The 27,358-nt window shown below is 42.8% G+C and overlaps 1 protein-coding gene and 1 long non-coding RNA gene across 4 annotated transcripts in view; one reads left to right on the top strand and one right to left on the bottom strand.

Moving 5' to 3' along the window:
• The window catches only part of LOC122572420 (fringe glycosyltransferase), a 118,153-nt gene that overhangs the window by 62,321 nt on the left and 28,474 nt on the right, over nucleotides 1-27,358 (bottom strand). For all 3 annotated transcript variants that reach the window (XM_043737362.1, XM_043737361.1, XM_043737360.1), the window contains one exon: nucleotides 1,666-1,825. In XM_043737362.1, the coding sequence (XP_043593297.1) occupies nucleotides 1,666-1,825 (160 nt within the window). The remainder of the gene's footprint in view (nucleotides 1-1,665; nucleotides 1,826-27,358) is intronic.
• The window catches only part of LOC122572421, a 10,359-nt gene continuing 4,349 nt past the window's right edge, over nucleotides 21,349-27,358 (top strand). The window contains exons 1-2 of the long non-coding RNA XR_006318448.1: nucleotides 21,349-21,947; nucleotides 22,028-25,543. This is a non-coding gene — a long non-coding RNA (uncharacterized LOC122572421). The remainder of the gene's footprint in view (nucleotides 21,948-22,027; nucleotides 25,544-27,358) is intronic.

Here is a 27,358-nt window from a genome sequence, read left to right as displayed (position 1 = left end):
CCGGTAAAAAGCTACTTGCAACGTAAAATCATTTTGCAACGTAATACACGTAACGTGTCGTGGCTGACTCGAACCGATAGAATCTTAAAATATAGGAAAATTTGTCGAAAAACAGAAGAGGAAGAAATAGTAAAAAATTCTGAATTTGTTGATTCGAGCGAGTAGACTAGAAATCTATGAAAAATTATTGAAACAGACGAGAAAAGAAATAAAAAGATCTCTGTACTACGTGACTCGAACGACAAGGCCTATTGAAGATCTGCAAAAAATTATTGTAATGGACAAGAAGAGAAATAAAAAGAATCCCGTATTACGTGACTCGAACCAGAGGAATCGAGATGCGTGAAAAAATTGTTGAAACGAGAAAAAGAAGAAAATAGTAGACAAATTTTGTAGGATAATTTTAATCCGTTTAATGGAGGATACCGCACGCATAAACGTGTTCCTAAAGAAACTTTTTCAAGAAAAGAAATTTGGCTAGTTTGCCCAACGAACTAATTTCCAGATGGGAAACGTATACAAAGGGCGGAATAAGTATGGAAAGAGGGAAAAACGGTCACCGGCTGACGCTTCTCTCCTTCGTCAAACTCATCCCCCGAGGCGAGGCAACAACCGTGGATTCGGTTTAAGCTGGCAAACTGGAAAATACGGATACAGGCAGCGGTTGCTTTCTCCCAAATGCATAAATTCGATAAGACCGGAGGATAGTGGCCGTAATTCGCTTCCTTCCGCGTCCGAGCAAGAAAACGCGCAACGGAATCTCTCGCCGGCTGACGTATTTTTTCCCAATAATTGGCCAGCGCGTAAAATATTTTTCACCGTAATTTTTCCACTTCTCTTATCGTTGCTCGCGCCAAACCTTTTACTCCTCAATTTCCATACACGTCGAACATTTTTCACCGCAATTTCCACCGACTTTACGACGTTTAAATTTCTCCGCGCGTTAAATTCTTTATCCGCCAATTCCCGATATTTGCTTGGCATCGCGTCCATCTTCCGCTCCAACTTTTCTCCACTTTCCCCTCGCGTCCTCGTATTTCGCTCGGCCTTGCGCAGCATCCTGCTCGTCCTAGAGACCTCCCGCGACGTACGAAAAAGCGACTTTCACGCCTCTAGCCTACGACCGTCGGTAAAAAACGAAACGCTGCTCATTACCGTCTCCATTGACCGTCACCCAAGCCGGATGGAGCTGATCCCTTGGAGACCGTGACTTACTGTCACGACGAAAATGGAAGAAATTCCACGGTTACGGAGCAACACTGCGGCAAAAAGGATCGACAAGAACTCGTTCGGTTCGTTTGTACTTCGTAGCCAACGGCCAAGCTTCCAAGTAACACCTGCGACTTCTGTTTTACGAGAAAACCGTGTACGCGGCAAGAAACCGGCCGATTAATCCGCGAGACAGCCGCTGATCGATCGCAGCCACTCGAAGGCCGATTTCCATCGGCTAAAAGTGGGTTGGCCCGGTTCGAACGGTAACAGAAATCGTTGTTCGCGTACCAACGATGACGCGACGGTACTCGATCGTTAATGATGGCCCACCCTGTCTTTCTGGAAATCGCAAAAACGAGACGCCACGAGGGGAAAACTGGTTTCATTTAGAAGTCTCTCTCTTTCTCTCCCTCTCGCACGCTCCATCTCTGTTCGACGAATTTAAAAACTCACCGGCCGCTTGGAAGGTTCCGGGCCCTGTCTGATGATCTCCAAGGGTGCGGGTATCGAGGGCCTTCCCAGGTACCAATCCTCCCGTGGATTGTAGTTATCCAGAAGCTTCAGCAGGCGTGGCACGTTCACGTAATTATCGTCGTCGAAGTGGCAGAACCACCTGAAACAGAGTCAGGGTATCGCTCGATTTAATGTCCCTGATTCGTTCATCCTTTCGTGTCGATAGAAACCTGTCCAGTTTCTCAGACGGGTTCGATTATTCGTACAGGGAGATCCTAATAAAATTACCGTTTTAATGGCACTTTATTATCGATGAGTTTTTCCTTGAAAAGGATCGTAGATGTATAGCGGAGGTGAGTTTTTAAAAGGACGCGTTTACGACATCCATCTATTCGTCTACGACGAATTAAAAGCTCTCCATTCCTCTCGCTTTTTTTAATTATTTCATCATATACCTGTGACATTTAATTCACGTTATAATATGTACTCTGTAACGTAAAGTAGTTACATACTGTACATAAAGTAGAGTTTGCTAGTCGCACTTTGCCACGTTAATTTAAACCGAGCGCTTCGACGACTGCGCCTACTTCTTTTCCGTCAGTTTATTACAAATCGATTAGATCGTTCGTGTCACATGTAAAGTACGTCACCGTGTAAAGTATTAAAGAAGATAAAATTTGTTAGATTTTTCCGATAATCGTAACGGGTGTATAGGTCTTCTAATACTCGTAGTTGGCGATAAAAATCGTGCAAAGTGATCATAGATACTTACGAGCGACAGTGTACGTATTTAAAAATCGCGTAGTCGTATCGTCGTTCTAATTCTTAACTTTTCTATCTACGCTAGTTCGTAACTGAGAAGACTGACTTTGAAGTTTATGAAGTATTACGATGTTATTGTTGTACTATTGATGTTATTGTTAATGCTTGTCGTTAATGCGAACTTAATATTATTTTGTACGGACTTAGGACTTGGAGGAACCGAATATTTGTCGCTTTCCAAATGGAATTTTCATCATACCGGGTCGAGTAGAAAGTTCGTTTCGCTTTTTGTCGGAAGATGAAATTGACTGCAATTAGTTGCGGATATCTCCCGTATTGTCTACATAATTCGCTACGTTCCGCCGTTAATTCAAATACAATTTCGCTTTTGTATTTTGCATCCTGTTCGACAGTTTAAAAGCTGGACAACGATGAAATGCGTTTTCGGCGTACCAAGCTTTCCTGTTTTTAAGAAGAGAAAAAACGAGGAACTGTAACTGAAAAACAGATTCGTACGGGGAAGATGCAATGCAACAACAAACGTGCCATGATCGTACAGAAATTTGCCAGGTTCCGCGCAGGAAATTTCAATCTCGACGATGCACCACGTTCAACACGGCCGATCAACCTCGATAACGACAACATCGTAGCTCTGATGAAACAAAACGCACGTTATATCACACTGCGATCGCACACGTTCTCAGAATATCACAAAGATCCTCGGTGAACTATGTTTTTGATCGATAAGCTAACACACCAACCAAACTTCTCTAATTCAACCGGAAAAACTGCACGAACATTCTGTTCGAGCCAACGTTATCGCGAATTTGTATTCCTTGCACCGAACAGACGTACGTTCAGATCGGCTAATTACGTTCTTCCGAAAAATGTGATTGGCACAGTTAAGAACTAGCACGACGATATATTGGGTTGGCAACGCGATAATAACAAACCACAAACGTGCGATAATTCTGTGGTGGACGGTGTAACGTGTTGTTGGTTAAATCAATAATGAGACGAGTTAATTTAATTAACTATATTTTAAACTGCAGAATACAAAATTAATCGTAAGCGTCGTTCGCTATGACCGACTGACTTACTCACTCGACACTGATATTCGTTCGCACTGCTAATGAATCGTGGAGAACTTGGACGTCTATTTATACTCGGTCGAGGTACCGAAGGGTTTGAACTTGTCGCCCTGGTAGCGAAATTGCTTTGTCCAGAGTTTGTTTATTACATACGTGCGTCGTACAGTGTTAATCCTCTGTGGCAAAACAACTACGTGAGGCATCTTCGTATCGCGACGTCCTAAGACCGGCACACTTCAAAACCGATGGGCTGATGACGAAGCGCCTAATGAGCCATCAATATCCCAACTATCCTTCCGCCGAATGTTCGAGAAGAAGGTGTGCGTGGCAACGGTCGCGGACGCCTAACAAACGCGTGGAAAGTGGGGATATTGAGGGCTGACAAAGGAAAAAGAATCGGATCCGATCGAAAGTCGAGTTGTAAGAGCTTCAGTCTTGGAAAATCACGGCTGGAGTTCGCAAGTAAATTGTCATTAATATAAACAAGGTGTTAACAAATAAATTCTCTCTTTTTTATTTTCATCGTCGATTTCTTTTTCTTTATTTTACGTGACAATTTCATCGAGCGTAGAGGAAGAAGAAGAAGGGAGAAAGGGAAGACGAAGGAACGACGAAGGATAGAAAAATCGAGATGCATCTTATCGTTCGCAAAGTGGCTGACATCGAAACGCAATCGCGAACGGGGATTTCCCAGAAGGCAGAGCCGCGGAAGGAGGGCAGAGACGGTGACAGGGAGCATAAACGGTCGTACAAAGCGTACGATAGGCAAAATAAAATGCCTCTAACGAACGGTTCCCTCCGCGGAGCGCCATTAGCGCTACCGGGTGGCCACGGTCGCTCGATACGTACCTGTCGCGAGTAACCGGCATCGTTAATACACCTGAATTCCAGCTTAATGGCGTACCTCCGCTGTACCAACGACAGAAACGACCGAGGCGACTCGGTTCGTACACGCCGACACGATCGTATCTACCGCGCGAACCGGAACGATACTCTTTCACTGTGACAATGCGACTGCGGTTGCACGCGGAATAATCGAAGAGCGCGCTCGTACAAGCGCGTCCCATAAGCAAGAAAATTGAAAAACTTTGATTCTTTGATTGGAATATGTTTCAGGGTTCCAACGAGACCGCGGTGTAGATTTTAAGCGGAATTCCGCTTTCTCAATTGTTACGAGCACTTGAGTTCTATCAAACTGAAGATCACAATGTGGCGGCTTTCGACGACCATTGGTGCCCAATGTACCATCGATATCTCTACGATCCTTTCGAATATTCGGAATAAGTGGGAAGTAGTGGGAATATCGAGGAGCAACAAGGAAAAAGAATCCGTTTGGTTTTGAACAAAAGATTCATTCCGTTTCGAACAGCGAAGTGCGAAGGGTCTAGCGTAACAGCGAAGCGGACACATTCGAGAATCGTTGATTGTTGAAAACTTTTTTGTTGAATATCGAGAGTATTTCTTGGACACTTGCATCTAACATCCAACTCAACAACGTTCGACAGATTAGGTTTCAGGTTTGCATAAAGATGCGCCGTTGTGAAAGACGTGTCTGTAAAAGAAAGACACTTTCCGGACAAGCTAATAGCTTGAATTGGCGCGTATTTTCGAAGTTCGTTCGCGCGAAAGTTCGTTCCGATTTACATCTCGATTCGACGTACATTTATTGAATTATACAGGTGCCGTTCCGGTGCACAACCTTTCTACCTTACGCTTCCGCGCAACTCGAACGTGCCATCCTTCCAGGACCTCTCAGGTTCTTCAACGGAAAACTTTTCGATATGATTTTTTACCAGAAAGTTAAAGATCGGAACGAACTTTACGAGCGGCATTTAACGAGTGCAGTATTTTATTAAAAATCAACGATTTCCAGAATATTTCGTTCATAGCATCCGTTGCTTTGTTTAGTCAACGTGTTTACAGGATGCTGCACAAAGTACGTAACAGTTGGAAAATGAAAGACGCGAATCGCTTAATTGCCTTTTGCCTTTTGTCCATGCCATCGACCTAAACATTGAGTTTTCTTTACAACCAATAGGTATATACGTATAAGTGGTTTTCTATAAACAAACTTCTCATTAATTTGATCTACACCAGCGTACGAGTTTTCATTTCCTTCTGAAAATGGACCCACCGCGAGCAAAGGAATCGCAACGATGCAAACGATGCAAATACCAAAGTAAAAGTGCAATGAAGTGCACACGATGTACTAAGTTTCAGCGGAGCAGTACGTAACAGAGTTAGGAACAATAATTTAACAATAGGTGAAAATAATCCAATAAGAAAAGCAACAATAAGCGAGCTTGTTAGTTGCAACCAAAAGACACATATTGTAAACAAGTAGAATGTAAATCAGAAGCCACTCTAAGTCGCAACGCAGGAATTATAATAGACAAATAAATAAATAACGAGATCCCGCACTTTCCAAATTCCCCAAATTGCTGGAATTTCCTCCAAGCGAAATCTGCACCGCGCCGCGTCCTTCCTCCGCATCGAATCGACCGAACGATGCTTTTACCAAAACAAACCAAAACGAAACATCAACAATCAGCAGATGAAACAAAAGCAGACGCAAGACTCGACCGATCGAATTCGGTAGGATCGGTCATTAGTATCCATCGAGCGATTTCGTACGGATATTAATGGACCGCGAGTCGTGACGGAAAGCTCGCGGCTGGTGGTATAGATCAGCGTCTGAACATCGATTCATCATCGAACGTCCACGTATCACTAAATTGCCGTTGGTCTAATGATTTCCGATCGGCGGAGAAAGTCGCTTAATAGTTTCTGTTCACCAGCTGCCTCGCGCAGAGGGTGGCTCGTTCCGCTTCGGACGCGGTATTTAATTAAATGTGGCGTTTAGGATTTTTACGAGTTATCCCGAGCGCGGATCAAAGAGCCCGAAGTGTGGAAACTCGCAGCACGATCCCGAGTCAGCCGGTTTACGTTTCTCCAACGAGCTTTAATTACAAGTTCTCCCGTATCTTCGACGGTCTTGTATCGCGCGAGCGTCCACTATTTTCTCCTTTCGCCTAGAAAACAAAACTAGAACTGCTCTTGCCGTCGATCTTCTACCCTCTCGCGTTCGTTTACGTCGCTGTGTCGTGATCGCCCGCTGCCTATCGCACAGTCGAGCCTCGCCAACTCGAATCTCCAGAGAAGAGCCGAAGTCACCGAGTTGCCGAGCTTTCGCCTTATCGGGTTTTCCGAGTAGGAGAGGCGCGACAAACCGGAAGAACTGAGAGAAGCTTCGTACAAGGATCGATATTTTCGTAGAATCGTGGAAACGCGAAGAAAGACAAATTGAATTTTTGCAGCTGAATTATTTATTCGCAACGGTAAACGAATTCGTGGAATAGCTTGGATGCGAGCCAATACTTCGATGCAAGATGTGGATATGCATATTCAACGAAGTTATACGGTGTGTACAAAAAAGAGTACTTGTACGTATCTGGATTTTTCGATTTTCTTGTAACAATTGCTACACGTTTTCATAATATCGGTTTCGTAGTCGTACGAAAGTACTATACCGAATTACACGAAAGATACACTTCGAACTAATTAATTGGTACATAAATGATACAATAAGTACGATGCTGTACGAATACTTTTTCTAACCACTGCACCTGTTGCTTCCAGTTAGTTGAGAAATTTTTTACTCACGTACATCGAATATTTTATTTCGTATTTATAGAAATAAACTTCGACTTTTTCCTCGGCGCAAACGTGACGAACAAACTGCGGGTTTATGAAGGTTGTCGCGTTATCGAGGCTCCACTATGAAAGTAATTAATACTGAGAACAAATCGGCAAAAAAAGTCGGAGTAAAAATATTCCAATTCGAAAACGGAGAAACGAGCAGGGGCGCTAGCTTTGATACGACTTCCTCGAGGAATCGACGACCCATTAATTCGGCCGTTAAAGCCACGAACGAGCCGCGCCGATTCGATCTTGCCCCGAATAAAAACGAACGAGACTTCGCACCTTTATTTTCTTCGCCCCATCTCCCGAACCGCGGTCTAATATATATGCAGATTGCAGGTACAAGGTGCGCACGAAGTTTGCACGCGGCGGCACCGCTTTTCCCACCAGCCGCGCACCGATACATTCGTAACAAATTTTGTTCGACAAAAATACACCGGGCAGCAACGGGCTTCTTATTTTCGAACACCGTGGAGATATTCCGATGAGAATAGAAAAATCGGCCTGAGGATAATTGAGAACGACGTTGGAACATCGCGAATTCCATGAGATTTCGAAGGTTTCGCGGAAGATCGTAGAACGACGTGAATTGGAAAGCTCGAATAACTTTGTGCGTACGATCGTTCGTACGGTGGTTTCTAGGTATTGCAATTGTCCGGTTTATCGCGTGTATCACACGTGCGCGAGCAACGAGCCGGCAAATTGCCATCGAGACACGGCCGGAAGCTTAATGAGTCGTGGGTGTGGCCGTCTCGTTAATTGCCGCGTAGAACAGCCGCGCAAACTTGACCGAATTACGCTTTCGTGGCGAGCTGACGCGGCTCCACGAGCTTCTCGACGTCGGTGGTTTCGCGTTTCTCTATCGAACCACGAGATCCGATCGTGCGTGAATAAATGACGGTCGACGGCAAAAATCGTTGCGGGCAGCCGTACAACTCTTCTTCGAGCAGGTGCGTTTACTGTGGTTGCGGGTTTTCAGAGTGCCTCTTAAGAATGTAAGAATCGGGCTAGACGCTTGGTTTTCTTTTGAGCAACCAAGTTTCTTCCCTGAGTTTCTCGTCTCTTTTGATCCTTCGACAAACAAACCGGTGTTTGTCAGCCAGATTTCTTGCGTTTCTGGTATTAGACGCAGAAAAGATATAGTTTCGATCTTTTATGGCTGACACACGTTATTTATCGTTGAGGTACGCTCAGACAATTAGTGATTCAACGTTTCGAGGTTCTCAACGAAAATGTAGCTTATTAACGAATTTGAGGATATTTTATCGTCAATGTATATCCACCCTTTTAGTTGGCAAATCGTTGAGAATTTTTTGTCTTAATTGCCGAAATAATGCTATAGGAACACTAAATTTACACTTAGAATTTATATTAGAATAATTATATATTTATTTGATAGACGATTTCAAGGATATTCATCGATGCACACTTGCACGTGTCTCACCTTCTTCCATAACACACTGTTAACCGAACAGTTTACATTCCTTTGTTTTCAAGGTGCCGCGTATGCACATACTTCCACACACTCATATTCACATAAATGTAACACTACTACGCGGTTAATCTAGTCTAGCACGTAAAATTATACATATCTCAATAGAAATATCAACCAGTTGGCTAGTATACCGACGAGTATACTCGTCACGAAGAAATGCCAATAGTTCGTGTTACGACGAGCCTTGTCACTAATAAAGTTCAAAAATAAAATGGTCATTTCGTTAGAACTTAATTCTACGTTATAACATACTCTGACGAGTATACTCGTCATCGCTTACATTTTGCGGAACACGATAGGTATTTACATACTTCTCAAAGAGGCCGCAACAGCTAGCTGGTTAAGAATAACGGTGCGATATAGATCCGTACATCTCGAGAGCAGAAACAGAAGTATAGGTTGATACAAAAAGAAAAAGAAAAGTTTCTGAGAAGAAGCAAGGTGAAACGATGGGAGTCAGAGATTCTTCGGAATTTTCAATCTCTCATTGGACAAAATTGTCTACGATTATTAAGGACTAGAGTAAATGAAACCTTCAGCCGATAGAGTCAATGGGAAATTAACGAACAACTTAGCTGGAAACACGCTTTATCTCGATCAAGTATCGATACTGCGCGTATTTGCACGTCCACAGACCAAAATAAATTGCGTTCTCTGTATACATACGTACGGTTTAAGTTAAATCTATGCATCGCGGTTCTCAACGATCCTGGAGGAAAATTGGTTGCAGTTTGAAGCCTAGTGGATTCAAGAATAAATTTGATGCGTGAGTAGCTGAAGTGGAAGTTGTATCTGGAAAAGGCGTATGGTATCGAGAAGATTGGATCGCCGAGCAGGTTGAAGTAACTGGATCGACCACGTAAGTATTATGTATGTTTAATGGTCGAGGTCGTGCAGTGCTTTTGATTTCTACTAATTTGCCGTATTTACTACGGAATTACGACACTGCTTTTATTAACTTTAAACTCGTTATCTGAGATCCGATCGTTTACTCGTTCACAGACTTCATTTTACGTACATTGTATCATATTATATATCAATTTGCAGCGATTACGATCTTTCGATCTAATTAAAATTACCTGACCGAGGAGCGTTCGAAAGTGTCACACGGTAAAGTGTGTATATATAAATGGATCCAATCTTTTCCGTATATCCTTTTATTCGAAATTAATTCAACTTCAAGACACTCTGAAGTTGAGCACTCATTTTGCACCTTTGCACTTTGCATATATTTTGCATCTTTACATTAAATATATGTATATATGTATCTATGTAGTAACGTGGACGAGGAGCCGCGGGGTGTCGTGCGAATTATAAACAAGCGGTTGCTGTGTTGATATGTCTGTATGAGTTGTATGAGCGATATGAGTTGAGAAGTCAGGGAGTGCGAATTGCGTCTTAATAGCTGTCTTAATTATAATACGTTATTGTGATTAGTTCATGTTAAGTAACCATTTCCTGTTTCATCAACATCTGTTTAATCCACTCACTGTAAATAAACTAATTGTAGTACAAAGAAATGATCCATTTCGTTCTGTTTCTATTATTACGTTCGTGCGTAATTCAATAAACCAATATAAAACAAAGACATTATTTGTATATATATTATATTATATTATATTATATTATATTATATTATATTATATATATTAACAATATATATATATATATTTATTTATTTCGTTCAAAGTTTCTTTCGTTTCATAAGGTGATAATGAGGAACAACAATTTCTCTTTTATATTATTTTATTGAATTAGGTATGATCCATTTCGTTCTATTTCTATTATTACGTTCGTGCATAATTCAATAAAAAAATAAATTCAAAGAAACATTATGCGTCTATTATTTCCTTATAAAACGAAAGAAACTTTCCGGACAACCTACTATATACGTTATATTATATATATGCTTCTCATCGTATTTCGCACCCTTGGATCTTCGCATTTTTGCATACATGGGATCCTCGTATTTTGCGTTTTGGCATCCTTTGCGCCTTTACATCGTGTCGTTCGGTGATTTCGAAAGAAAGCGAGTACGAGTTTCACGGTAATCAATCGGTTAGGCGCTGAGCGCGGAGACCGACTTTTTGTCGCGGGAGCAAATCGGCGCCGACTTTCACGACGTTTACGATCGCAATTAGCCGGTTGATACTCGCGCATTCGAAAGTCACGACAGGGAATCGACGACTGACGCGACGCTGACTTTTTCGCCGCCTTAATGACACCACCTCAACAGCTCGAGCCTGTCGAGGTGCGAAAAGAAGCGGAGCAAACACCTGCGCCAGTCGCCGTTTGATTTCTGACAATTTATCCAAGGCTGATTTCGAACGGTGACAAGAAATCCGTGTTTATTCGCTCTGAGAACACGTTTCGCGACTCTACCTGTAAATTCGTTGCAATTAGAACCGGATGCAGAAGTTTTTACGACTTTCCGCGCTCTTACGCTGCATCGCCCGTACAGACGTTCGTATTATTCCACTTTCGTTCTCGCAGGAAAGCGAGCGACGAACGAGTATACTTCGAGCAAGAAACGCACGACTCAACATCATTCTGCACGTAGGACGCTCGTATAAAAGACTGACCTACCGATGCTTCGAACAAGTGAGACGAATTTCAAACTTTCTTCTTCCGTCCATCGCTGCAGTCTCGCTTCGAATGCCACGTATTCTAACGAACAAGATCTCGAGCGTTGAATTTTCTACGCCATTTTCCAAACACGTTTCTCCGAATTAGCTGCAACCTTCTTCGACCAAGAGCTCCGCTCACCGAGCAGAGCACACCTGGCCGAAGGAAATCGAAGTCGCGATCACGGTGCGTGAAGAACGTTTCGGTGAACGAACAATCTCCCCCCGTGTGTGTGTGCGTTGTTTCGCGATAACGCTCCCCTGGATAGTGTCCAGAAGGAGGATCCAGGATCGTGGGAAACCCACCGTTAAGTACGCGTGTCAATGGCCCTCTGAAAGGCCGAAACGCTCGGCCACGCGTGCACCGACACGTGCTCGCCCCCGTTTTCGACGCCGCGTGCCTAATGTCCGTGTGCAAACAGGGATGGAAAATAGTAAACGGGGTGATGACTGCGCCCGTACTACTTTTGTGGGAATTGTTCGGCGCCGGATTCCCATCGACACTGACGCCGTCGACTTTTCTGCACTGTGACGATGAAACGAAGTCGACGAGGGAGATGAATCGACGTGGAAAATGCCGCTTCGACGCTACGCATTGTTCTTCCGATGCTTGATCTTTTGGAATTTTTATTTTACGCATTTACGAGAAATTTCAAGCTGCAAAAACGCACGCAATATGCAAAACCGTATTTGACATATCGAAAGTTGTCGAAATTCTGTTGCTTACGATATTTAGTAAATGGAACGATTATCTAGCCAAGTTCCATTTTTTAACACTTTGATTGCCACGCCAAAATCACATGTTTCGCTCAGAACGTCCAGTGTTTTAACACAGTCCACCGTTAGATGCAAGATTTGTTCTCATTTTTTTTTTTTTTTGTTGATGTTCTAATAAAAATAAATTCAGTAATAGATATAACATAGAATTAACAACCACAAGACCCACTAGTTACTCGATTACTTGACACGACGGATCAGATCCGCAGGCTAAAAAGACATTAGCCTGTAGATTTAAACATTAGATTCAGCTAGAACCAAACACACGATAAACGCTTATTATTCACGTTATAGTACCACGCCACAATAATTTGCTTATAATTCTCAATGAGAATTGATTGTAAAATTCTTCGAAATAAAAAAAAATGTTCTAATAAAAATATTTAATTGTTCAATGAGGCACTTTTTATTTCAAAGTATCTTCTATTTATTGGTTATATTCAAAATATCCTAACTGTCAATATTCGTTCAATTTTTACAATCGTAACAAGTTGAAGCGCTCCGGTCACCAATGACCACAGGAGAAACCGTATGACCAACGTGGCAGTCAAAGTGTTAAACTACATTCGCAAAAATATGAATTCACATGGATATTCACAGTGTAGTTATGATATTACGTTGTCCCAGAAGTTTCTTTCGTTTTATATTATTTTATTAAATTATGTACGATCCATTTTCTTCTATTACTGCAATTCTATTACGACTATTATTATTTCCCTATAAAACGAGAGAAACTTTTGGGACAATATCTTGGATATTTCATATAATCTCGAATATCGTATGCACTGTGCAAAATTTTTCACCCGTACCGTTCGATTTCCGATCCGGCGAGCAATCGCCGAACGACGATGCTCGTTTAAGCCGATCATCCACGAAGCGTCGCCTCGTACAAGCGTAAGCGTAGTCTACGTGAAGTCTACGAAGCGCACAGTGACGTACGTTTTGTCTCGCTATTAAAATAGTATTCGAGCGCCGAGCAACACGCTTTCATCGTGGATCGTCACGTTCGCTTATAGCTGCAACGTACGCCACGCTACCGGCGATGTTAACGTCAGTGAACGCGAGGAAAAGGCGTAGCGACGAAAACGGTTCGCTGCAGTTTCGTGGACAGCTGCCTATTACTTCGCGATGATCGCTGCATGCATCAACGTACTGTTAATGTGAACGCGACTGCTTCTAAAGTAAAGGGACGCTTCGCTGCTTTCCGTTTTACTAAATTTGACTAGAACGTTCGCTCGTTCGATCGAAACGCACCTTAAACGTATATTCAGAGTTTGATGTTGAAACACGGCCAGCGGTTTAGTCAAATAGGCAAGCGAAGCCGAATTTGCGCTGTGTTCGCTTCGCAGGATCACCGCCGATGAAACGAGCACGAGAACGACGTATTCCGATGAATCATCGAAAGCGAAACGGCGTAAATTCGGCTTTGCACGCTACTTGGCTAAACTACTGCACGTGCGTCTGTGTCAGGTTTATTCGCGATTGATCGGTTATCGATCGATCTCGTGGCGGCTATCGAAAAGGTCAGGGCTGACGTGTGCCGCGCGCTCGAAACGGGCGTGGCGCTCACGACTGGCGGATTAAATCGTGATCCGTGCCGGGGCCACGACCCGTTCGTGTAAAAGCAATCGCCTTCGTGCGTCCATCGGTCCGGCATTATAAATGGTTAGTCGCGAAGAAGGAAATTAAAGCGGCGCGGACATGCCACGGACGAGCCGGCTATCTCCCTCGGCCATCTATAATTTCTCGAAAGCAATTGTTCCATGGTTTCTCTATTGAGCAAGTAGACCTCGTTTCGTGACTGATTTTTAGTAGAAACGATCGGTGTACCGTTGCTAGATAGAGGCGAATTTATCGACTGCTTCTGTTAACGGATTCTCTTGGCTTTTCAGACGTAAAAACATATCTCCCAAGTTTTTGTATCATTCCGTTATATAATTTCGTTGCTTATTTTCCATCTCGCTCTTCGCTACTCTCAACGAGTAGGAACGCTCCTCGCGTTTGCTGAGAAATTTTCGTATAAAATTCTAAGGGAAAACGACTTTTTCGTAGTTTCCTCGGATCTGACAAAATTTTTAACAACGGTTGCAAGCGACCGTAATCGTCGGAAAAATACTTAAATATCAGGAATATGTGATAGAATACGAAGAGGAACAATACGGCGAAAGACCGCGTTTTTTAAATTAAACGCACAATTTAGAAACTAAACAGTCGATTCTACGTTAATCGATTCCGCTGTTAAAAGCGCTCCTCTATGTGTTCCCAGGATTAACATGTATTTTGGAAACATTTCAAAAGCGATCGCCTATTAAATCGTTTTGTACAATTTAACGATTCATTGTATATCCTTAAACTGTCCAACGATACGCGCCGCGCCATATGAAAATAAGAAAAATCCAGCAAACCTCTCGTGTTCTCTATGCGCTGTTCGGATAGCCAGGTTTCTTAAAAATACGTGCCACTATCGTTGCGACGATGTCGCGCGTGCTTTACGACTTTTGCACGATGCTGGAAATAAATCGTGCGAATAATCGCGCCAGTATTTTACCCACCACAATTACGATATTATCTAAATTGCAAAAGAGAAGGTCGAGAAGAGAAGGCAAGCCGCACCCTCGCGAATCTCCGGCAGAGCCACGAAACTGTCAAAAATCTCATTACCCCGAGCAACCTATCGAACGAATCAAAAATCGCTCACGCCAGTCGTGAACGACCGAAAATTGCAACCGCGATTGCATCGTCGATGTTGCGCTTTCTGGCCGACCCTCGGCAACGCGAAAGCAAACAGACGAAAAGGGGTAAAAGAAATACGAGAGAAGGAAGAGCCAACGTCGAAGCGAAGACGAAGAGAGGAGAGACGGGCAATTTTCTCTACGTGTAATTTCACCTGTTGCGAGCATCCGGCGCGAATCCGATCGCTCGGCTCGATTTGTAAAGGTAACGAGCCGTCTCGAATAATCTCGCTCCATTATCGCCGGCTACCGATTGGACACTCGATTCGACCCCGTTGCGAATTCAAACTATGTATGCTGCTCTGTGATCCCTCTTCGAATACCTCTCGCTGCTTCAAAAGCCTTGCTATTTCACAATGCGACTCGAAACTTGGAATTCTTCGTTAAAATCGATGGAATGGCAGAAGTTTTCTTTTTTTTTTTTTTTTTTTTGTTTATAGCGTTTTAAGTAAAATAGACAGATGGTAGACGTTGTTCTATCGTCGAGTCTCGCGAATTATCGAATATAATGGGAAGGAAGGAAATATGCGAACGTGGGAAGAATTTTTCTAATTCTACAGCGACGCTTTCGATAAACGAGTCGTTCGCGGGCGAAACTGGTTAAGCGGACGTTTTCACATTGCTCAACCAGTTAGCTGTTTTTGACGAGTATACTCGTCGCGAAGAAAAACGATATTTTGCGTTCAGACGAGCCCCGTTAGTAATAAAATTCAAAAATAAAACATTTCGTTGCAATTTAACTTTGTGTTGTGACAACCAGACATACTTCTTGCTCGACGAGTATACTCGTCGTCGCTTACTTTTCCCCACGCCTTTTACGTACACGTTTTTCAAAGTGTTCGCTAACTGATCCAACCTCAGTGCCAAAGCACTCGATCCACATTGGTTTCATCGATTTTCGTTATCTTTATCGACTGTTCTATTAACTGAGCTGGCAAATAAGCAACTGGAATAAGCAGCAGCGAGACTCGCCGAATATATCGACGTTACCTACTTTGGTTAAACGTACGACAGTTTCTACGGTAAATAAAATTCCAAATAGCAGCGATAAACTTGAATTAGAATTCTCGTATCGATGTTTCGTTCATCGAGCAACTATAATTCTCCATAGGATGTTCCATAATAATTACGCTGAACCAAGATAATATTATACGAAGTTGGGTAGATTATCCTGAAGATCGGCTTTCGAGATGTGGAGAAACTGGATGGAACTGGAAGGAATTCTCGAGGACAATTAGTATCATCGAAGAGGAAGGAAAGAAGAAGGGAAAGAGAGACGCCGAAGGCGGGTAACATCTTGCAGACGGCGGTCGATTAGTCACCCGATACAGGTGAGGCCAGTCGAGACCGGAAACATCGCTTTATCGACCGAATTGTAACGAACAAGACCTCGCCCGTCGTCGATTTCCTCTCGCCAAGTCGGTCGCAACTTCCTACCCCCTTTCTGTATTGTTTCGATCATCTTTAAATTTTCGATCAATCGTCGCATCCTACTCAACGTCTTTTCCTCGTTTCTGGCTTGGGCGGAAAAGCTACCGTACGCGGAGTTTAACGCATTGCACGAGTTACGTCTGGTCGTGTAGCTCCGAAAACACGTTTCCTTCTCTTAGATGTTTTCTTAGATTTCTTCGATTTTATCTAGCATTTTTCTTTAAATCTACGTGATTGTGAAATATCAAATACCTTATATCCATCGTAGGGTCGATCTATTTGGTCGATTATGTTTATTTATTATTTTTACCATTCACCTTTACCACGCGTGAGAATTACGGCAATTCGTTGCTAGTCACGTAATTATTCTGATCTATAAACAAAAATTGAAAATAGAGGAATTTACATAAAGTTAGACGAGCAAAAGGAATAACAACTCACGTACGATCTTTATGAAAATTTTAGAAGTTTCACCTGATCCGGTAAGGTTAGCGTTAACCTCGTTACACCTTGTCTACTGTAATGAGTTTACATTTGCTTAAACGTAGGGAGACGCGAGCAAACCAGGTACAGCTTATCAGGATTTCTCGATCGATACAAACGCTTAGCGTTATCTGAAAACAACGGACTTACGCCACTTGCGAAACAAACGACGCACCTATCGTCCGCTTTAAAATCCAATACCAAATAGGTAAACGACCATGTCCAAAAATCCAACCTACCACGACTTTCATCCTTTTAATCCTGCGCCACGGTGAGATCGCAACGCGCCATCGCTTTAATCCACGGTGAAAGGGTTAATATGAAAAAAAGTTGGTACGCACACTATCGTAGAATTGGAAATATCGGCCCACGAGCCGCCGGCCCACTGTTCTCGGGAGGAAGTGTGCACACCTCGGGCGTTGTTTGTCAAATAAAACGAGCACGATAAAGACCGGCCCAAGTTTTCGAAGGGAGTCACTCTGGCCACTCGGTCAAACTATTGTCCAACGAGCGAACGAGTCGGAGCGTTACCAATGGACAAAATTAACTCGTTCTACTGGCACGATCGCGGCACGGTCCGTACACGTGCAGCCCCGGGGCCTCACGGGGGAAATTATTGATTATTAAACTGGGGCCCGGCGCGGCAACTATCCTGAAACGTTATAACCGAGACTCGTTGCTCGTCGAGAATTGGTCGATTTAAATCCTGTCGGATGGGTGGAGAAAAATTTCCAAGGATCGTACGAGCGTTCTTCGAACGAGAGACCAGGAACGGGGTGGAAACCTTGGTTAACGCGTTGTCCGCCACGATGATCGTCGATGACCATCTTACGTCACGTTACAAAATTTTCGTAGAATGGTTTAAACGGCGTGAATTTCGTGCACTGAAAAATTTCCGACGATGCGGACGATTTAGAAATAATATTCAGATAATTTTTAATTTCAATATTTCAACCCTTAGACTGCGAACGATTTTACGATAGCCTCAACTGTAAACGTGGGTCTTGCGGTAGATAAAAGAATGTTTTAAAAAGTTAACAAAAGTCGTGTGACATTTTCTAATGTTGTAAATTAAGGTTATCGTAAAACTTTTGCAAAACTTTTTTTAGACGGAGGAGCAAAAGGTTTTCCAGCTACTACTTTGCGAGAAATTCAACCTATCGAAGTAGTCTTTTACAGAGTTAATTATGGGTTAATTATGAAATAACAAAATTTCCTTCTTTGCCTCTAACGTCTTTCGAGAAGTTCCTCTTCTAATTCGACGAACGTTTCTTGTATGCGAAGATCGCGGCTGGAAACTATGACGAGTCGCATTTATCGTCTTTTTATAGCAGAACAATCTCAATATACCGTCAGTCAACTCTACGTTCGATCTTTCAATTTTATCTTTCAACTTGAGCCTCGTATCCTCGAGTTTCTATCGAATAATTCCTCCCTTCAACTATTTCGTAATAAAACGCTTCTTTCTAGCGACCAAGCGATACAAACGAGAAACGAAGCCAACGGAGAAAGAAATTTAACCACGGGAAGTGTAAGATACATCGACGCTACTATCGTCCTCTAAACGGATATCGTTATGAATAATTACAACGTAGGAAAAGCATGTTGTATAACAACGTGTAACGTTAAATCGAGAGAGGACAAATCTAACCGCTTTCTCCCGTCGACCACAAGCTGCACAGCTCGATAGGAAAAAGGAATACCAACCCGAAAAGGGGCAAAGAGAATGAAAAAAGGATAAATCACGCGTAACGTAAAAACGACGAAAGTTTTTCCACGGGAAAAGCGAAAGGTTTGACGTGGTCGCACGAAAGGCGTGGCCGGTTCGTTCGAAGGGCGTCCGGTGGAATAAAACGACGGAATAAAGTCGCGCGTCGATCGGGAAGCAATCGTATCCGCGTAACAGAATATGACCGAGGTCGAGGAGAAAGAAAATCTTGCGGTGGCTGCGTAAGTCTGGCCTTATTGTGTGTATCGGATGTCCAGAAGTTTCACGACGTCCATAGGACCGTTCTGCTTTCCTTTCGCCCGAAAGGAACCGTATATAGTCTTCTGCTCCCTCGTGTACCCTTTTTATCGTCCCTCTCATCCTCCTCTCCGTCGTGGAATCGGTTTAGAAGTCGCTGCTGTTTAAAGGACCTCTCTCGAGAAGAAGAAGAAGAAGAAAAAGAAACAGGACAATAAGGAAAGTACTTCCGCTGAACGTTCTTCGACGAAGGCTACTTTCCAAAGTTTAGACGTCTTCTCGTCGTACGTATCTGTCTTGCCACTTGAACAGCCCTCCCTTTGAAGGCTTTGAGGGATCGAAAGCATAGCTGGCTTTTGGCCAAAAGATCCGACAAACAGACGGAAGAAGCATTCGGCGCCGCGTTCGTCGCAGATGCTCCGTCGTGTATCGAGCCACTTGACTTCTGGAAGACGTCTTTCGCGTTCGTACGTCAGCGAAACGTTGCTATGTGATCGACAGTTCAAACGAAACTCTCATAGCATCGACATTGATATCGCCGGTTTATATAATAACGCAATATTTGCCGGGCTATAGATCGCTCAGTTTCAATTAGATTAAAGTTCCCTAGCTTTCAAGAGTTATTCCATTTCCATTTGTATCATGTATCTTCCTGGAAGTCGCTTACAGAGCGCATTATTTCCAATACAGAAAATTAATCAGCTAGCTGTCTTCCACGAGTATGCACGTCACGAAGAAATGGCAATATTTTGCGTTACAACGAGTATACTCGTCGTGCGTAAAAGGTGCTCACAATTTGCTTTTAAATCGCAATGTAGAAATTGCAGTTAGTTGCTGAAATAAAATCAAACAATAAAACAGTTGTTTTCGTTGCGATTTAATTCTATACTATAACGGTCACACGAACGGTCCGTGTTTGACGAGTATACTCGTCATCGCTTACTTTTTGCCGCGCATTTTAGGTACACGCTTTTCGAAGAGATCGCAACAGCCAACTGGTTCAGCAAACTACAATTATGTTAATTGAAATTATATCGTACTTTTAATATCACTCAGAACCGGACGATACCGATCGATGGTTACACCGCAGTAATTTTTTCTCGCAGATTGCGGTAGGATTTTTAAACGAAGGTTATAATTTAATTCGAACGAATACCGCAAACGCAGTGAAATCTGCAAATGACAGGATATCCAGTGCCTTTGAGACGCTCAGCTTTCGCTGTAACCTACGCGACAGACGCAAAAACTTTCGTCAACCGTTTAAGATTCGGAAATTGCCGCTGCAACTTGAAAGAGCAGGTGCTCGGACAAGTTTCACGACTCGTAACCCGAGTTGGTCGGCGCGGCTCGTAAGCCGCTGTCGAAAACGATAGAAGAGCTTTGTGGAGACTGGTCGGCCCAAAATCATCTTTGGCAACTTAGTTGGCAAAGACAGCAAACTCCGCCGAACCTGCAGCTTCTAAACGTCGAGATATATCGCGGTGCTTACGCGCAAGACGTGGCGAACGGACGAACGACCGGTAAATCGAATACAAATCGCCTCATCGATATTCCAATGGAAAGCTGTACAGTTCGATCATTTTGTGTAGTTTATTTTTCGTTTCGCGTTAATCGATGAGAAACATTCATCGCTCGACTAAAGCGTTATGGAACTGAAGCAATTTGACGTGCTGGCCAGGCAAACGACGATAAACCATTACCATACGAAGAGTTTGCTCTGATATTTAAATCGTATTTATTGGACGGATTTATTATCGGTGAAAGAAAAATCCAGGCTTCGTATTCAAAAGCTTGTCGCTATGGATATTAATGGACTAATGAATTTGTAGCACGTTTCGAAAAGTCATTTGATCTCGAGTTGACGTTGTGTTATTGGTTTACTAAAAATTAGGTAAAAGCGCAGCTGCTTCGTACGGTAACGCGTATATTAGTTTCCTTTGAAATAAATAAACTTGGTATATAAATAAAAAATAAGCTTAAAAGACACGCTTTTAAAATATGTTAGATCGTGGCAAAAGTTTCTCTCGTTTTATAAGGAAATAACAGATGCGCAACGTGTTTTGTTTTATATCATTTTATTCAATTATGATCGTTTTCTTTTTCTATTGAAATATCTTCCATAATTCGATAAAATAGTATAAACCAAAAAACGTTACGCATCTGTTATTTCCTCGCGAAACGAAACAAACTTTTGCCACAACCTAATACAAAATCGTTTAACATATGACATCATTGCTTGGCATTGATAGTACCACGGTTCACTGTTCAAACTCGATCTTCCCGTAAACTAACCCGAGAATGAAAAATTGATATTCTACAATATATTTTTCTCTTATTTTTCTACAAGGGATCCGCCCGCTTATTCCACCTGTACAAATGTACACAAGATACGCAAACTTCGTCACCTATTTATTCCCTAGGCAGAACAAATTTTTCCTCCCGTAGATTCTGCTCTTTTATTTGTTTTCATAAAAATATGAATTCGCGCGCATATCCACGGTCCGCTGATAAGCAACTCCGTACAGAGTTGAAACGAGACGACCGCCGGTGAAAATCGCGACAGAAGCAAGCGAAGGGATCGTGAAGGGAGGGAACGCAATTATCGGAGAGTCGCGCGAGGCCACGTACACACGTGAGCACAGACGAAACGTTCCGTGGAACTCTTTTGTTCCACTTTCGAGTGTATCAAGTTATATTGTGTACCGGCAAGCATCGTGCCGGATGTAGCAATGAGCGGCGCGGCGAGAGTCAACGAGCCATTTCCGGGGCCTCTCGCTGCAGAATATTACATTGATAACAGAAATTGCCTTCCAAGTGTGCCCGGCTTGTCCAAGACGTTGTCCTCGAGGAGACGACGCGCGACAGACAGAAACGCGAGTTCGATATTCGCGTCTCGACCGATCTTTCATCGATACGTGTTTCGAAACTAGTAGTAGCCTACTCTACGAGGCTACAGCTTGTGTGTTTTATAGCAATCTTCTTTGCCGTCGAAGATGTTAATTAACCATCATCGATAAGACATAGATTAGACGAGCCTAGGATCGGATATGCGTCACGCAAAAACGAGACTCGTGCTTTGAAAACGTCGATGGCATACGATCAGCTACCGATCAGCCAGGTAGCGTACGTAAGGAAAGAAGGAAGGAAGAAGAAGAAGATGGAGAAATCCATCGATCGATCGATACCAGCGTTGATAAGACATCGAAATTGGTGAAATTTGTAAGCATCGCTCTTATTTAATTACGGATCAACCTCGAATCCCAATTCCAGTAATTCTCCCAATGCTAACTATGTTACAGAACTCCATTCATGCAAATCCATCGATGAACAAGCAGCGCATACATAATTACGGTAGAGCTCCGTGTACCTGAGCCCGTCGAGAGACGAGCAGTCTGTCTAATCCAAGTTCGTACAATAGCAGCTCACCGATTCTCCATCTGCCTGTAACTTTTCGTTCGTGAAATGGGAAGCCGCGTTCGAATAAGCGAGTTCCAACCAGCAAGAGTTGACGTCAAAATCGAACATTAACCGAAATCTTGCAATAAATCAACTTCCATCTACCATGACACTGCCTCGTTTACGATCTTCGTTTAGGTAAATGGACGTTTGCTGTAGCTGATTTTAACTGGAGACCCGAATCTTCCCAAGTCACGAAAGAATCTCGAAGATCTCAAGGTCCCGAGACTCGCGACGACCAAAAGATAAACAGCTCGACGTACGTACGTCTCCGAGACCCAAGTGTACGCGGTTCCGAGAAACGAATCCGTCGATTGAATCTCGCGAATTCATCGAGCACCATGTCGCCCGTCCCTTCCACCGATATTCAATGGAATCATTCATGCGAGGACGCGTATACGCTGGCTCTTCGTCTGTCTTTGGAGATCCAAGAGCGGGGTAAAAAGCGCTCGAGTATATCCGGCAGGGAGCGGCGATCGGACAACGCCACTCCACCTTATCGAGGATTCGAGGAACTTTTTATCACTGGCCCGCCGCCAGGACGCTGCCGTTGCGCCTTCTTTCGTTTCAAACGTTGACGAATATCGCTGCGTAGGATCGCGATAGAGCTTTTTACAGAGAAATAGAAAATTCGATAGGAAGACAGGAAAGAATGGCGATCGTTGGTGACATTGGATATAAATTGCAGTAATTTATTGATATTAAAAACAGTAATGTTTGGTACGTAGCTCTTTAACTGCAACACTGACGCACGAAATATTCGGAACTAATTTCTACGATAGTTTGGAATATCCGACTTGAAAATAATGATTTTTCCCTTTTAATATCCTACCTCAAGGTTTTTTAACGTAGAATTTTTAGCGTTCCGAAGGATCGATATATGTAAAAAGGAAAAGAAATACTCGGATACGTATAATATTTATGCAATTTCATATTTTTATCAAAAAAGCGGAACTTAAATAGAGATTTGTGTTACCCATTGAATATTACGATTTAAGCGTCTCTGTATCTTTCCCAAGGAGCAAAACGTGCCACGATTATTCACCAATAATGTCGTTACTTGATCTAAAGCCTCTTGAAGATCGTAGATTGGCCGTTGATTTGTGTTTGCTACATGAAATAATTAATGTTCGTACAAACAGTTCGCCTACTCTTGCACTGATCGATTTTAATGCACCACTTGAATCTATAAGAAAACCGCTGCTATTTCGATACTATACTTGTCCAAGTATTTCCATTTAGATCCTCTAAATCGTATTTGCCCTCTGGATCTCCTCGTCCTTCCTCTAACCGCGTAGATCTTTTCTTCCATGCTGCTTCTTTCAAGAGAGCAGTCCACCAGGCAGGTTATCTTTATCTTAAATTTACGGTGAAAATTCGGCTCAAGCTCTTTCGTTTATTATACTTTGCTCTAATCTTCCTCTAAACACCTGTATCCGGAAACTATCAGGTTGTCCGAAATGTTTTCTTCGTTTTATAGGGAAATGATGGACGCACGATGTTTGCTGTTTTATATTAGTTTATTGAATTACGCACGAACGTAATAATAGAAATAGAACGAAATGGATCACACCTAATTCGATAAAATAATATAAAACAGATTGTAATTGTTGTTCATTTATATATCGCCTTACGAAACGAAAGAAACTTCTCGGACAACCTAATGCTTCTTGTAAATGCACGTATTTTAATATGCTCGCTCCATATACGATAAAATGAATAAATATTTTATACTTGATATACTTTTTTATTTCTTCACATATTCTACGCATCCTATAAATCTTCGCGCTTTTAAATTTCCCATAAATTATAGTTGCTGTTACAATTACAAGTATCCATTGATATACAACAGGAAAAACGAAACATTTTATAGCAATCACTCTGACTAGCTTGATCTAGCGTTGACAGATAAAGCAAACCATTCCTTCGTTTACTATACAACAAGCTGCGCTATTTAGAAGGTAACGAAGAATTTAATTTCAAAGTCAGAAATCTAGAAACTCCAAGCTCTCTCTCTCTCTTCCTCTCCCTCTCTTTCTAAAAATCATAGGAAAAATTCAACATTGTGGCGCAATTCCCTCGAACTCTGTTCGATCATTATGATAATAATGATAATAATTTAACACGTCCGACTCAAGGTTCAGCACGTTCCTCGATCAAGAAAAATAGCGATGTTTAACGATTTCACGGTTGGAGTCCCGCGAGCGATTCGCCACCAAACGAGTGTACGGAAAGTTGGCTGACGTCGTTTCGATCTGCTCTAGCGGCCAGCCGAACGACTTCGCGGCTATTAACCGCACGCCGCACGTAAACCGGCAACCATTCGACGTTGATAGCGGCGCGATTTGTTTATGGAGCGAAAAGCGGTTTCGCAAACGCAACGCGAGTTGCGACACGGAACCGGGAAACTAATCTTTCCAGCGGCGAACGTCGAAGAAACGCGATCTTAGAAACGCGGTTTACGACCGCTGCTGGGTACTTACGCGGCTAAGTTGTACTTGGATACGAGTCAGGTGGTTTCTTCATGTGTAAGTGTTATGTTTTTCTTTTTTTTTCACCTTTTAACACGCGCTGACTGCAATGTTTGCCCTCTTAACGCACGACGGTGGCTCGAGAAAAACGAGATAAATTAACGTAAGATTAGCAAATTTTCGACAACGAGACCGACGGTATACAATGTCGGGGAAGAAGCACGAGGCAGTAGCTGTGTGTAGTATCAAGAAAATTGGAAACAGCGAAACCATAACACCGTTCCTTACGAAAAGAGAATTAGGAAGGAGATGCCGGTGCAAAGTGTCGCTGCGTACAAAATATTGCACTTGTCACGCTATATTAGAAATTCCTTATCAGTCGGCAGAAATAATAATAATAATAATAATAAAATTCGTGTAATCTTTCTACGTAATCTCAAGCTTGGAAGAAGGGTCGTAAAAGTAGATACGAAGCCATAAATTTAACAGCCGATGAAAATTATGTAAACGTTGAAAAATGTCGTGCGCGATAACGCTTCGAGAAACTGCTGGTTCGTAACATAAATTTGCCTTGTTTTTATCTTTCCTCGCGAATGGATAAAACAGGACAACTATACATATGTTACCTAATATAATTGCACGCGATTATTCTTCGCACAGCTCACAGAGAGATAAGCAAAGAAATCGGACGAATGGGATCCAGCTGTTATTATCTGACATTCGGTCGACGTAAGAAGGAGCGACGAAGCTCGTGCAAAGCCTAGAAGTCCTCGATAACTCGTCCCGAGGCAGAACCATCCAACGCGTAGTGCAACGCGCATTCGACAAAATCGAAATAATCGTTGCTCGATCGACGTTGATCTCATTATACGACGATATCGTGGGTGTGTAAGTAATATAAATGTAAACGATACATTTAATTACATTACATTAACAAATGACATTAGTTACACATTTAATTTCAAGCAATACGATAAACTAACTTTGTTCGTTAACGCAAAAATTTGTCAATTCCTATCAAATAGCGTTTGCTACGTCCTAAATACGAAGAGTTTGAGCAAACGTGTGTATAATTTTAATTTCCAATTTAAAGATTCTTTTCTTCCCTTAAAGAAAGAAATTTGGGAGGAAAAAAGGATTCAAACCAGCCTGTAATTTTCATTGTTCCGTGTCGAGAAGCTGTTGTATCGCGTTGCTGTGTAATTCTTTTCAGCTACAAACCTTTATTCCTTTAAATCTATTCGTAATTTCGACTTGATCAAACGGTGCATTTCCGACAACGTTTGTCGCGGGGACATTTTTTCAGTCGCGGAAAAGCTCTGTTCTTTGGAAAATGTCAGCGCAATGTCCGAAGAAACGGAACGTAGGATAAACGATTTCTGCATGGCACGTACGAGAAGATGGAAAGATATTTCATGGAAACACTGACAAAGATTTCGTAAACAGACTTTTACTCGCCTCGGATCTGCCGATATCAAGTTTCAGTAAATTATGCACACGCGTTCGTTGATTTTCCTCGCGAATTCTCGTTGAAACGGCCGACTGTTGCAAAGTGACAACAAGCGGTGCGATTACCATGATCGATCAGTGCCGCGTTCCGCTCCACTTTTCCAACTATCCAACGAATTGGTTGCGCCATCGTCTCGTTGAACGGCGTTTTCACGCGCAACGGACACGTTCGAACGAATTCGTCGAGGCGGTTTAACAGAAAATAAATCAAAGGGTCGAGAAGAGCGGGCAGCGCTCGCGTGATCTTTGCGAAGGTAGAAAAAGGAGCAGTCGAAGGGTATGGAAAAAGAAGCAAAGAAACGGGGGTAAAGAAGAGGAGGAAGAGAAGAGGAAGAAAGGAAAAGGAACGAAGGGAGGACGCATTGAAACGCGTCATTCGATCGCGGAGCCGGTATCAGGTGCAAACCAGTTTCGGTGCATACGGGAGGAGTGCACCGGCCACGAGTTTGCAAATGGCGACAAGCACTCGCGCCGTTTCTCAACAAGTGCGAGCCGCTCGAATCCGTTCGAGCGATGCTGCGTTTAGGCCAAACGAGCGTACGATGCTTCTTCCCGCGCTTTGGCAAAATTAAAGCGCCAACGGTCGTTCTTTCGCCGTTTGGCGACTGTTCGTCGAATAGGACATCGAACGCATTCGAATGCTCCGTGACAGTGCATTTGTAAATATAATCAGACGTCGTTACGAGTCCCAGCGAACACTGAACCGCGAATAATTACATGTTGATGCTCCGTCTAATCTCTAAGAACGTTCGTCGTGAACGAGCCCGTTCCTTGCTCCGTCTTTGTGTTCTTGCTCGTTTGGTCTGAACGCGTCTTGACGGAACTCGTTGAGTACCGACAACGGAAGCAAATCTTCTGCAGACTTTCCAAAAGTTCAACCGATTTTCTTCAAGATTCAGAGTTTTTATGGCGAACGTTAGCTTCTTTCTAGACTCTTAGCCGTTTAACTGCGTTCGACGTGTACACACGTCATTTCGGCGCGGTTGACTCGTTGTGTGTTACGTCGTGTAGGACCTCTGCGCGCCGTCCCTCGCTACCTGGCAGCCAACGGTCAACCTACAGCCATCCCGATTCTCAATCGACGCAATAACCCACCATAAAGACATTAGCCTGTAGCTGCATTGTCTCCACAAATGTTTGCCAGTCTAATTGCACGTCTGGAGAATTCCCTAATTCTAGAAATATTTGCAGTTT

This window comes from Bombus pyrosoma, linkage group LG11, assembly GCF_014825855.1.
Source record: "Bombus pyrosoma isolate SC7728 linkage group LG11, ASM1482585v1, whole genome shotgun sequence".
NCBI lineage: Eukaryota > Metazoa > Arthropoda > Insecta > Hymenoptera > Apidae > Bombus > Bombus pyrosoma.
Note: the sequence above shows the minus strand (reverse complement) of the source record. Positions and strands in the feature narration are given on the sequence as shown.